The following is a 13985-nucleotide window of genomic DNA, read 5'->3' on the forward strand; positions in this document are numbered from 1 at the left end:
CAGGCTGCCCAGGGAAGGGGTTGAGTCACCATCCCTGGAGGTATTTAAAAGACGTGTAGACGTGGTGCTTAGGGACATGGTTTAGTGGTGGACTTGGCAGTGCTAGGTTAACAGTTGGACTTGATGATCTTAAAGGTCTTTTCCAACCAAAATGATTCTATGATTAGATGTGACTGGCAAAGTATTGGAGGATTCAAAGCTGCAACACAATTCTAGTTATTTCTCCTCTCAATGTTTTGTGAAAGCTTTACATAAAACATTAGAATTTCTGCTTCTACATGAAGCAGTAGGAAGTCTTCCCTGAAAGAGCTACGAAAACCTAAAATCTCTGACTGCATTACAGAAGCCTATTTCAATACTCCCAAATGCAAGTGCTGAAAAACCCTAAACCAAAACAACCTCCCCCACCACCGTTAAGGCACATTAGTGTAAGCCTTGCACCACTACAGAAGTGATCTGCTACCCAACATTAATGTTCTGGGAAAAGAAAAAAAAAGTCAGAAGTAAAGTACATGCAGATGATGCTGTCTACAATTTTATCTACAATCACTAGATCTGTATATTTAAAAACAAAATCTAAAAAATCTAAAAGCCTACACAAATCAAAGTTGAAACACCTGATAATGCAAAACTAGCTATAAAATTGTGGTTTTGGTTACCATGTTCTTTTTAGGAATTTGTATCCTCCCTTACATCTTAACTTTTATTTTTAATTCATTACTTGTTGGTGATTTTATGCTGAAATGCACAATACATCTTCTATGTTTAAGTACCTTTCAGTGAAATAATTGTGTAAAAGTGAAGTTAAAAACATTTTCCCTTCATTTCACTTTTGAACGCTACCACAAATTGCAGTAGCTATAACAGTCAATCACAAGCTTCTATTAAATATGCAATACTACAAAGAAAGACATTTCCAGTGTTTACAGCTTGAAGGAAGATTAAGTCCTCCCTTCTTGTTGTAAAATTTAACACATGCAGCTAAGCAGCAAAATGTAAGGGAAAAATCACTTACCAGTGGCATACTAGAAGCAATCACAGACACAAGCATATTAAAATGGAATATAGGGCTGGCCAGATTTTTATTAAAGATGGCATCTTTTTTACAAGAAGTCAAACTAAAGAAAAGGAACAAGCAAATAACGACCCATAAATTCTAGATGATGTTTTACAATTACTGCCTTAGGTTTTTCTTAGTTTGTTTTTTTTTTTTTAAGCATAACCATAACAGTTATTTCTTCCATTGCAGTTTGCTTCATCTTTTTGCTTCACCTTTGACAGCTCATTTACAACTTCACCAACGACTAATCAGCCTTGTCTGGAAGAATCTTTCGAGTGCCAGTCTCTTGAATACCATGAAAGAGGAAAACAAAAATAATGACTTCTAAACTGGTAATAAATAACTGCAACTCTAGCCTGACACATGCTTTAGTCTCAAAGGATGTTAAATATTAGGAAACACTGCAGAAATATTACTATTCCTGTTCTCAAATAAATTGCCAGGAGAAAAGCAGAGCTATGAGGACAAAAACTCCAACCCCAGAACAAATTCTCCATATTTACCCACGGAACTAAGAAGGTTAAATAAAGAACTAAGGAAATATTTAGGAATAGATGTACATTACTGAGACTGCAAAGCATCATCCTATAAAGGTCAACGAAGAGTTCACTCAACTAAGAATAAAATATTCCTGAAATTACAACAGCAGCCCCTAACTTCTACCTGATTTTGTCAAACCCAGGTTTTGATGAAGAGTTCATGTAAAGTAGCTTACGGTCTTCATTCATCACTGAGGGTTTCTAGGGCGTTCATGCAAACGTATGAAAAAACTGCAAACGAAGCACGTCCTCTCAGTAAGATTCACTTGCCTTCAACATATTTTTCTTCCCTCCCAGATAAGTTATTTTGAGCCTATTTTTCTCCCCATTTATTCATGTAACATGTACCAAATATATTAAGATCACAAAAAACTTTAACATATGTAATATTTATTAGTACATATTATTTATACTCTTCCACTTAGGGTCCTTAGCTGAAATGGGAAGAGGCGTCTAAATTTTAATTCAAATATATTTGAATATTAAGGCTTTTTTCTAAAGAAAATGGCTGGCCGTACATGCAGCGTTTAACAGGATAAAACAAATGAGACTGCTCGACTCCTTATGAGAACTCGTAAAGGCAACCTTACCAATTCACTTAGGAACAAGGAAATTAAAAATTATCATCATCGCTATCACCTACAGTGAGTAATTTATCATTCTTGCTCTTCACTAGTATCATGTTCCAACAGCGAGTGGCTACAACAAATACAATTAGACAGCTGGCCACAGAAGTGGGAGATAATGTGCTTTTGATGGAGTTTATCCAAGCATGGAGATGGAATGTTTGTCATCCACGCGGCAGAGTTGCTGGGTTTTTATCACAGGGAAAAGAAACCCCTCGCTATTAAACCGCAACAATTTTGTGTTTTAAAAAGACTAAGAATCTGGAGATCACTGTAGAGGATGCTACCAATAACTAAATAGACCAGAAGGACAAATCCTGCTTTGTAACAAGATAGTCTTTCCTTTAAACAGAAATCGGGCATTCAAGGTGTGTTTAACCGTGGTACCCAAAGCCAGATTTCCAACTTTTAGCTTAAAAAAATTTAGTTTCTCACCTAAGGTTGGAATTAAAGACTTATATACTAATACTTATTGTTGGCTCCCAAGTGGAAGACTGGATATTAAGAAATGAAACTGTCTAGCGTTTAAGAAGATTTTAACAAGCACGGATTTTTCCTTAGTCAAAATAATTTTCTCCAGTCAACTCACCTTCCTTTTTCCTCCTAAAGGTTTTAATACATCGGTCACGTCCTCTGGTTCATTATCCATCTTTCACCCCCTTCCTCCCTCCCACTTTTTATACACATCCCCTGCTCTTTGACAAGATCTCCTGGGAGCAATGAAGAGATACTGCCATCTTCCTCCCAGGGGATATTGTTATTCAGCTAGGAAAGATCAACCTTGATGGACTCACAGGGAAAACGCTCGCAAACAAAAGAGAAAGTTTGTCAATTGATTTCTACACTGAGGGTAATCACCATTATATTTTATCTCAAAAGCTCACACAGTGATCAACTTAGAACACAATTAATGGAATATTTTCCTAGCAGCATCTACTAACTGATATAAGCCAGATGTCTCATTAAAATCAGCAGTGACAAACCCTAGCTCTTTACTAGGAAAATGCACTTTCACAGGCTAATTAAATTTATTTTTGGCCATTATCTTTGTAAGACTGAAAGCAAGTCAACTTGCACTAAAAGTGCTTTGAAACAATTTCATATAATGATTCCACGCAACCGTTTCATGCTTTGAAAATCTTCAATCTTTGAAAGCTAAAATAATGATAAATAAACTTAATACTAAAAGATACTACTTTGTGGTAAACCACAGCGGGAATAAAAGAAAAATTAACAGAAAGAATACGTGCTCTGAAAAAAGCCTTGACCCCCCCGCCCCGCCAATAACTAAGACTAAGCACCACATACAAGGTCACATTTAAAGTGCTGATTTTTGCTCAATCTTTCCGTATTTCTCAGGATTATTAGGAATTTTTTTCCTGAAGGCTTATTTAATTGCTCTAACACCTGGAAGAAAAACCTGTTTAGAGCATTAAGCTTTTTTTTAAGTATATGACTCTAAATGCATTACAGGATCATCTGCAATACACTTAGGATGCACCTACAGAGAGACCTCAGGCTGATCTGTTACCAGCATGACTTAACACCCTGCTAGGGTTGTTTTTTTTTTTTTGTCATACAGAAGTATGAGAGTAATTTAAAATAATTTATAGGTGGAAGGACAGACAAATCAGGTATGTGTCAATTAATACTATGCTCTTAGGTTTTGGGAACTCCATAGTTTTTCTATTTCGCACAAGCTCATCAGTAGGTCTGGGCATTTATGTCCTTAGTCCATTTATCTAAAAACAGAGAACAGTTAGCCTATTGCCTCCTGAATTGCACAGTTTTCAAACAACCTCTAGTACAATTAAGTGGCACTATCATACAACCAGATAATTAGCCAAGAGGTCAGCAAGAAGGCTCTCCAGAGCAAGAACAGTGATAATATCTAGAAAAAAGAGAAACATCTCTTTCAGCACTTGCATTATCAGTTTTCAGGAAGTAAAAGGTTTGTACTAAAAAGTGACAAAGCAAAATGGAGGGAAAAAAAAAATCAAAGGATGAGAAAGAGGTGGATGGCAAGTCCCAAAGGTTTGCATTAGGCTTGAGAGGCTTATCTTCCTGTGCTCCCTCCAGCCAAAGAACAGGAAAAAAAGCTCTGTTCCTAACTCTCTCCTAGGTGAAGCTTTCCCACAGCATTTATGAAATCCTCCCAGAAGTGTTTACCAGAACAATTTACAAGAACAGAAATGAAGTATGGGGAAATCAAGAAGAGGTCAACTTCTCTGTTGAGACTGAAAATAAACACAGAATTTCAAACAGTATCTATTAAAGGGGAAAAAAAAAAAAGACTGAGGAAAAACTAAGGTCAGATTTTAGAGGTATTTAACATCTTGCCACAGAAATGAGAAGTGCAGCCTCTCCTGCCTGAGGGGTCCTGGGGGTGTTCCAACTCATAATCAAAGCAAATGTGGTAATGAGTTGGTAAAAAGACTGCATTATGGCTCTGATTCCTGTGAGCTTTTACACCTTACTGTCCTGTTACCACAGACAGGTTGATGGGAGGAAGCAACAGACCCCAACATGGCTAATGCCTCCAGAGTTGTCAGCTGAAAGTTTAGCTCTTCAACAATTAACATTATGTTGCGTACTCCAACTAGACGAGGCCACAACTCTCTTCTCTGAGTACGTGCTGAATTACTTCCCATGAGTGCTAAGCTTCTGCAAAAACAAGTTCAGCAACAGCAACTATGCATTCCATGCTGCTGACACATTTCCGTGTAAGAATGTCTACCGTATACTCCTCTGCACCCACACAGTGCCGTGGAAAGAAGCAGCATGGAAACCCACTCCCCGCAACCCGATGACACAGTGCAAACTAGTAGGTGACCTGCAATAGGATCCACAAAACAACGAACATACCACTGTGCACCTAAGCTTTCCACTTGTTTGGCTTTTAAAGACAGACCACTTAACAGAGGGAGTCCTAGGTCTGATGGTAACACTGGTCTAAGTTAGCTTTGCCATTGATGGCAACACTAGGAATAAGACAACCAAATCTGTTTTCACAATTTTAGGGCACAGAAGGGGCTGAAAAAAAGCTGCTTTGAAATGAACTTTAGGTTGTGAGCTAAAAAACCTTGATATATACAAGCATAAGCACAATGGATTTCCAAATTGGTTTTTTTGTGTTTTTTTTTTCTAAATAAAGCAAAAATATTTTAAAGTGTTCATATTTAAAAAATGCAAAAATCAGAACAGACAAGTACAAAAAGCTAGAATTTTGGGAAATATAAGCAGCTTTCTTTTTGTGCAGAAGATGAAAAGCCAGTAGAACAACAAAACACGGATGCAAACAAGAAAAACATCAAATGTTATTTTCAAAGGACAAATTGTAATCTTAAAGCATCTCCTCAAAAATTCTCAAGATAAATAATGGACTTTTATTGTTCATTTACTGCAAGGTTAGGCAGCCTGATATGATGGATGAACTGTCAACCCCCAACTAAACTTCTACAATCCATCACAGAAAGAATGGAAATTTCACTCAAAGTGTCAATAAACCTAAATGATGAAGTGCAAAATACTTTACAGAGTTCTGATCATTTTTTAGAACCTGCATTCTCTGCAAAATTTCAGAAACACCACTCTTCTCCCACTTCCCTCCCCTTCTCCCTGGAAGTCATAAAATGCAGGTGTACATTTTGATTTATAAGACAATGATACCATAGAATCATAGAACAGAAATGAAGTTTTCATAATGGTCTAGTGCTAGGGAAAACGATCTTTACAAAATAAGCTATTTTACCCAAACATCAAAAAGATCACCAAGATTTTGTAAAGATTTCTTTTTAACTAATCAGTTATTCAAAAGTGGCCACATTAAGGAAATTAACGCATGGCTGCACTGGAGCTTGGTCTGAAATCAAAGCTGACCCTGCCCTGAGGCAACTAGAATTATTCTATGATTCTATGACACCTAGAAACAGAAGATTTTTTTTTGTGAATGCACAATAAAATACATAGATTTCCATTTAATAAAAACCAAGAGGTTACACTATCTTTACTTGGTGATAACTGACAAATAATTATGAAATATTTGTACATAGCTACTAACTCACACTAATAGCAATACTTTAAATTATATACATGGGAAAACTTCACTTTATAACACCAACAAATTCTTACGCATCTTGTTTTACAGCAAAAGTGGTGGCAAAAGCATCAGCATGAACTAACACACAGACCCATCCAAAACCAGGTATTACGTTGCTTGACATAAATATCCAAGATTTTGTTATCAGCTTAAACGTTTACGTTATACAGCAACGTATTCTTTGTGTCCTTATCAGAGGAAGCCTACATCTCTTCTTCATATACACGTGCGAAAGCCAAATAAACCAGTTGTAGCAGACTTATCACAGTATATTAAAAATTAGCTACCAATTACCCCTTTGGACTTGATTCTGTGATGTGCCGTGACTTAAAGCTAAGCATGAAACTCCTAGCAGAAGTATCACAATACACTAGACTACAAAAATCTTAGTTTTTACTACAGATCTCAGAGCCTAATACAAACTTTTGTCAAATTTGATGACGATATTTTCATCAACTGGTAGAAAGCATTTGTAATTGATGTTGAATGTAAAAGCATATTACTGCAATCATAAAATCTGTAAGAGTTAGGTCATCCTGCCTTTGCTTATCATTTAGTGTTTAAAATCTCAATGCATTACTTTAATCTAAGCCACCACCAGACTTTCTCATCTGTACCTCATCTTTATCCCAACTGCTCTGCCTAATGATAACACTACAAAAATCCTTCTATTTGATTCTCTTCTCCCCTATTCCAACGAAGAAAGCAAGCTGTGCATCATAACTAAATCAAATCAAAAAGGTATCCTCACATAGGTACCAATCTAAACACTTCTAAATATTCATGTTGGAATACCTAATTTGTTTTAGCTTTAAATACATTCATAACATCTTTTTTTCAGAAGTCACTCACACCCTTACATGAGGTATGTTAAATAAAAATATTTAGGTATCTTCCTTGACTTATACTTCAAAAATGGACCACAAAACATAAATTGCACGGGCCCTTACAGAAAAAAAATAGGGGACATTTTTCATTAATCCAAAAATCAGTGTTTCTCTCTGTTTTCTCATAACTACCAGATACTGAATGACCAAGAAAAAAGCCACAAAATGAATGTGCATTTATGTAAATCCATACGGAACAATGTAGGCACAACTTCAAAGAAGTGTTTGAAAGAAGCCCTAGCACTGAGTTTTCATTTAATTCTAAAGATCAGACTGACAACTTTTTTTTCCCGTTTTTCTTTCTTTTGATATTGACTAGCGTTTGGTAGACAAATAATACTCAATTGAATGAGATCACAGACTCAGATTTGCTGGAAATTCTTCACTCAATTTAACACAGCATAGTCTGTAATACTAAGACGAATAAGCTTCTGTTTGCTGTAATTAGAACTCCCCTCCAATCAAATTCCACAGCCTTTCGAGAATTAGTGTTCTTTTGGACATAAGTCGTATTAACTTACGTAAAAATACTAACTTGCATACAATAAATAAAACAGATGCAGTAAAAACAGCATTAGAATCTGAATCTGATAACCAGGGTATTTGTTCCCCCTCAGTCTTCACACATAAAGTTCATCAACTTCCCTGTTTGAGAAACTGTGTTTGCCATATGAGCTGCTACGTGTTTATGACATGAGCTATAGTCTACCTTTCCCATATCTATTTTGTTTTTCATTCTTTTTACTAAACTCAAAAAGACTACATCATTCTTGAGCCCAGTGGTAACAACGTGTCTGAACAGGAAACTCTTATTTCAGGAAACGGGCTAGAGAACAAAGCAGAACAACCCCAATGCTAAGGGTGCTCATCTTTCCCTTTCCTCATCTACCTGTATTATACCGTAACACCATTACTGGAGTTTGACATCCATCTCTCTTTACAAAAAGCACTCATTTGACACCTCTGTACTTTCAAGGCAAGGACTGATGATAAAAGAAGCTTAATTAATGCATTGACTATTAGTCCAATGCGATACTGACCATATACGAAGAAACTAAAATTGTCCTACCGTACACTTTGTGCTCGTTGTAATGGGCAGGGTGAAATCCGAGGAGAATTCTAAGTCTGGAGTGGATGCAGTATTGCAGTCAATATGCTATCAAAAGGAATAATACAATTGTCAGTAACGGTGCTGAATTTAACTTAAGATCCTCCTTTGGTTGAAGGTCATTTGGTGGCTCCCATAAGACAACTTTTCTAGGGCCATACCAATTCAGCCCTCCAAAAATGGGAAGAGACTTAAAAACCACCTAATCCTATCTGCACACTGACAAAACACCAAAACCCCCTCTTCCCCACACGTCAAAATAAACAGACACTTTGACTAGTAGCGGTATGGAACTAGATATAGTAGCTCACTCTGTTCAAGCAAGTTGCTCTTGATGACAGCTGCCCATTGTTAAGATTAAGTAACTTTCACAGGCACCTGCACCTGTTTTACTCCTTGTTCACGTAGCCACATGGTAAACTACAGTATGAAACTGCTATGGGTTAAAACTGGGCTTTTTTGATTTGCCAGGTTAGTTTCATATTGATCATAGAATAGTTGAGGTTGAAAGGGACCTCCGGAGACCGCTTAGTCCAAACCCCTGCTCAAAGCAAGGTCAACTAGAGCAGGTTGCTCAGGACCATGACAGCAAAGGCAAAGGTGAAGACCTGCACCTTGGCTGGAATAACCCCATGAAACAGGGGGTTCCTGCTGGTCAGAAGTCAGCTCTGCTTGCTGCTCCCCACCCTGCCCTGACAAGGGGCCTGGTGAACAAGTTGAACATAAGTCAGCAGTGTCCCCTTGTAGCAAAAGTGGCCAACTGTCTACTGTGTCATATGTGCAAGAGGGCAGCAGCAGGTCAAGGAAAGTGATCTTTCCCCTCAATTTGACACTTGCAAAACTGCATCTGGAGTACTGCGTCCAGTTGTGGGCTCCCCAGTACAAGACAGGCATTGACATACCAGAGCAAGATGATGGAGGGCTGGAGCACGTGACATACAGGGAGAAGCTGAGAAAACTGGGTTTGTTCAGCCTTAAGAAGGGATGGTTAAGGGACGGGTTTCCAATATCTGCCTCTGTCTAGCAGAAGGGTGAAGAGAAGACAGAGCCAAGCTCTTCTCTTGTATCACAGGGACTGGATGACAGGCAACAGACACAAACCGGAACAACAGAAGTTACAATTTGGTATTTCAAAAGTAAGAGTGAGGCCAGTCAAACAAGACACGTTTTCCAGAGAAGTTCAGACAGAAGTGGCAATGTTCAGAACTTGACTAGCCAAGGCCTGAGCCTCCCATTGGAGCTGAGCCTGCTCTGACAGAGGACGACTGGACCAGATGCGCTCCCCACACTCCCCGGGGTCCCTTCCACCCCGTACTATTCCATGACAGTTTACATGGCATGCAACATCTTTGTAGTTCTCCTGGAAACAGCTTTTCTCAGTGAGTCTGCAGACTGTGTGCGTGTGTTTGTGTGCATGCTCTTAAAATGGATTTGGTTTTGAGAGGTGGTTTTCTTTTTGGTTGGTTGGTTTGCCTTCCCCTCCCCCCCCAACTGTAGAAAATATCACAGTACAGTAGTAATCACTTTCCAACTAGCATGAAAACCAGAGGTCAGTAGGTTTCTAAAGGAACAAAACACAGGGTAATAGACATTTACTATTCTCACAGAGAATCCCTTAAATATACCAACATACAGAGAACCTTACTAGAAAAAGGTTTTCCGCAAGTTAAGACTAAAATACCATATAATTATAAAATCTATTTGCCAAAGAAAGATACGTTACACGTCTCCTTTTTATGTGCTAGAATTGGTAAAAATTAACTAATGCATGACAAGCTTTTGTTTAAAAACATCACAGTTCCAACATGATCTAAAATATATATACATTTAGATGAATTGAGTAAAATTTGTTTAATTTTCAAGAACATAAAAAATTTTCTATAAAAATAAAATGTCTGTATTTCTATAGTTCTAATTTCTATGCTTCTATAAAATACTTTCTATAAAATTAATTTTCTATAACAGAAAATTAAATTATAGAAATATCATTATTTAAAATTCCCATATAGAAACAGAAAGTTAAACAACTATATCTACACACACACTTAGATAAACGCAGTAAAAGTTGTTTAAATCAGAACAGTTTCTTTAACTCAAAGCAGTGCAGCTACGAAAAGCTTCTCACATCCTCTTGGAACATGTCTCAACTCTAATGTTAGTTGTCTAAAAACTTGCAATTTTACCAGTAGCAACATTTAAAGCGTAAGCATGGAAAACGGACTGACAGCAGTCAATTGGAGCCTCTGCAGCAAGGTGGCACTGGCCCTATGCTAACATTAGGAGGAAGGTCTGGGAAACATCCTGCCTTAACTACAGCCCTGTTTTAATTACCCCTACCAGAGGAGCAAACAACTTGACCACACATCAAAATCTGCGTTAATTCTTCGGACAAAGAAGGACTTCAATAAAACGCATACTGAGTAACAGGTGATCATTAACTAGTAACAGCATTTTAATAACTTTTTACAGCAATATTTACCATACTTTTCTTGGAACTTTTCCTACCTAATGATGTCCATGGCCTGATAGACGATTTCAGATTGGTCGACTCCAATCACTTTCTTCGCGCCTGCTTTGGCGGCAAACATGGAGAGTATTCCAGTTCCACAGCCAACATCCAAAACCACCTGAAACGAGTAAGACATTTATTTTTATCTCCATTTATTTCCCTTGCTATGATTTTTTTTTTTTTTTTACACACATCTTTCTACATCAGTGAGATACCATATCCTAACAGAAGGAACAAACGGTAGCATCAAGTCTTACTATTACACTCAGAGATATCCAAGTCAAACTGCAGTTCTAACTCCACACCCTCTACCACCTTTTACAGACAGACAATGAAGCAGACTAGCTCCAGCTGCAGACGAACTCAGTCCCATGGGAAACAATCACAAGCAATTATTTGGGCAACAATTAAAAAGTTACTTGAGCAGGAGAAACAGGAAATTAGAGCCTGAACAATTTTAATCAGTGAATCACTAACAACTGAATTTAGCACTGCCACTGAAAAAACATATTCTAACCGCAGTTTCTCATTAAGAGTCTATTCAGAAACTTTATTTAGGAATCTTCTGCTAGAAATGGCCACAGTGCCTCTAAACAGCTATGGCTCAAGATGACTAAATTTCAAAATGGTAGCTGGCACAGTTTTAAGACCTGGAAATGTTTTCTGTCTAAAACTATTTATAATCAAAGTAGGGCCAAAAAATAATCCAGGAAGACGGGATCCCTAAGTTTTCATGAAAGAAAAATAAATTTCATCACTACACTTGAAAAAAGTAAGACTCATGCAAATGCTTGGTTTTGATATCTCACCTATTAGCTACTGTAGGAAGACTGAAAAGTTGAAAAATGCGAAGCGACTAAGAAAATAGTACCAAATATATAAATTAGTAGAGTGGAGCTGCCAGCAGTGTTGAACTTCATAAAGCAGAGATTTTACCAAGCAGCCTTATTCAGGCCTCAGTATCATAATAGTAGTATATTTCTTCTAACAGCTGGAAACTCCTCAACAGCTTAAAAACTAAAAACTGAATGTGTTAAAGTAGATTTTTAGGCTACGAGTTTCGTATTTGACATTTTCAAAGAAGCACAGATAATTGAGGTTGAAAGGGACCTCCAGAGATCGCTTAGTCCAAACCCCTGCTCAAAGCAAGGTCAACTAGAGCAGGTTGCTCAGGACCATGCCCAAACGGCTTTTGAATATCTCCAAGGATGGACGCTCCACAACCTCTCTGGGCAACCTGTGGCACTGTTCAATTGCCCTCACAGCAAAATAGTGTTTCCTGATCTCTAGAGGCAACTGCCTGGAGCTCGATCTGTGACCGCTGATTCCTGTCCTGCCTCTGAGCACCACTGAGAAGAGTCTGGCTCCACCTTCTTTACTCCCCGCACCACCAGGCATTTATACACACTGATAGAACCCCTCCTGAACCTTCTCTCCTCCAGACAAAACAACCCCAGCTCTTTCAGCCTCTCCCTATATCACAGATGCTCCAGTCCCTTCACCATCTGTGTGTCTTTCACTGGTCTCACTCCAGGACACTCATCTCACTCTTGCACTGGGGAGCCCAGGGCTGGGCACAGCACTCCACAAGTCATCTCCCTGGGGTACAAGAGAAGGCTCACCTCTCTTGACCTGCTGGTGACAGTCATCTTCCTAACGCAGGCCAGGAGGCTGGCTGGCTGCCTTTGCCACAAGGGTGTGTGCTGCTGGCTGATGGTCAACTTGGGTGTTGACCAGGACCTCCAAATTCTTTTCTGCAAAGCTGCTTTCCAGCCAGCAGGCCCCCAGCCTCTACTGGTGTGGAGGGTTATTCCTCCATCCCCAGCTGCAGGATTTTGCATCGCCCCGAGCCCTTTGCCCAGGACCCCCGTTGGCCCACTTCTCTAGCCTATGGAGGTCCTTCCGAATGGCAGCACAACCATGCGGTGTATCAGTATGTGAAATATCAGAGTGACACAACAGAGGAGAAAAAACACACAAAGCAGAGAACCACTTCACTACTTTGAAATTAACACAAAACAACGGCATCCAGGATAACAACAATAACATTATCAAATCAAATCGCAACTTGCATTTCAATATTCTAATTTTATATATCTATAATCAGAGTTTTTAAAGAGCAATAAGCTTCAGTTTTCAGTTGTTCATAAAAATTTCACCATTTTTTCACTGTATGAAGTTCTTTAGTTTACGTACTCAGTTAAAATGCTTTATCCAAGAACGTCTTATACTGCTGAAGTCAAATGCCATATACATTATTAATCAATATTTCTTGATGCTGCCTCATCTTTCTTTAGGGAATGTTTTGCTTCCTGAAAAGTTACGTTATAAACTACACAAAACAAGCAGCAGATAATCTGAGCAAACACACTAAAATATCTTCTGTAATAATCATATGATAAATGGGAACATTTTTAAACTTTCCCTCAAAAATATAATCCATTTGTTCTGTGGAATGGCTATTGATTAAAACAATTTACCTATAATGCCACTGTTGCTCAACTCATTAATTTTACTACTTTGTACTGTAACTCCAGCAAAGGAGCTCATGCATTGACTTCAGGTTATTTTAAAAACCGTGATTGCTACTGAGAACAAATGAGTATAAAACCATTAAGCGTTAACAGTTATGCGAAATGCCACATGATGACAGAATTTGCTAAGCACATACACCTGAGCTGGACAGTGACTGCTCATGACAGTATGTATTAGGAAGGGACGTGTACTATTACCAGTAAAGCATTTTGCTTCTAAAATGACAGCAGCTTGTAGACTGCATTGGGCACATTTACATACAGTTATTGTTATCCACGCTTTCCAGATGTTGTTTCAATTTGTTTGTTTGCCTAACAAACTGATAGAGCTCAACTTATCCATGCAGCTGTTAATTTAGAGCACGTTATATGTTCTTCATTTTCTGTACACCAAACTTTACCTATTTGCAAGAAGTATTCAACTGCACTTCCACTTGAATCAGCACATGCAAAATGTTATAAACAATGGCAGGTGAGAAAAATGCCTATGCCTCACTCATTGCGCAATCAAACCTGTCAGATGGCTAACAATTACAGCCTCAGATTCTTGGTCTCAGTAACTGGTTTGTGCACATTCATTCACTAGGGGTGGAATTTATCTTCCCTATAATGACAGGTCTACA

At 38.2% G+C, this 13985-nt stretch overlaps 1 protein-coding gene across 1 annotated transcript in view; it reads right to left on the bottom strand.

Moving 5' to 3' along the window:
- Nucleotides 1–13985, bottom strand: part of PRMT3 (protein arginine methyltransferase 3) — a 172841-nt gene that overhangs the window by 18632 nt on the left and 140224 nt on the right. The window contains exon 14 of the mRNA XM_009334587.1: nucleotides 8281–8367. Coding sequence (XP_009332862.1) covers nucleotides 8281–8367 — 87 coding nt within the window. The remainder of the gene's footprint in view (nucleotides 1–8280; nucleotides 8368–13985) is intronic.

The sequence above is a fragment of the Pygoscelis adeliae genome, unplaced genomic scaffold (genome assembly GCF_000699105.1).
Source record: "Pygoscelis adeliae isolate BGI_AS28 unplaced genomic scaffold, ASM69910v1 Scaffold171, whole genome shotgun sequence".
Classification (NCBI taxonomy): domain Eukaryota; kingdom Metazoa; phylum Chordata; class Aves; order Sphenisciformes; family Spheniscidae; genus Pygoscelis; species Pygoscelis adeliae.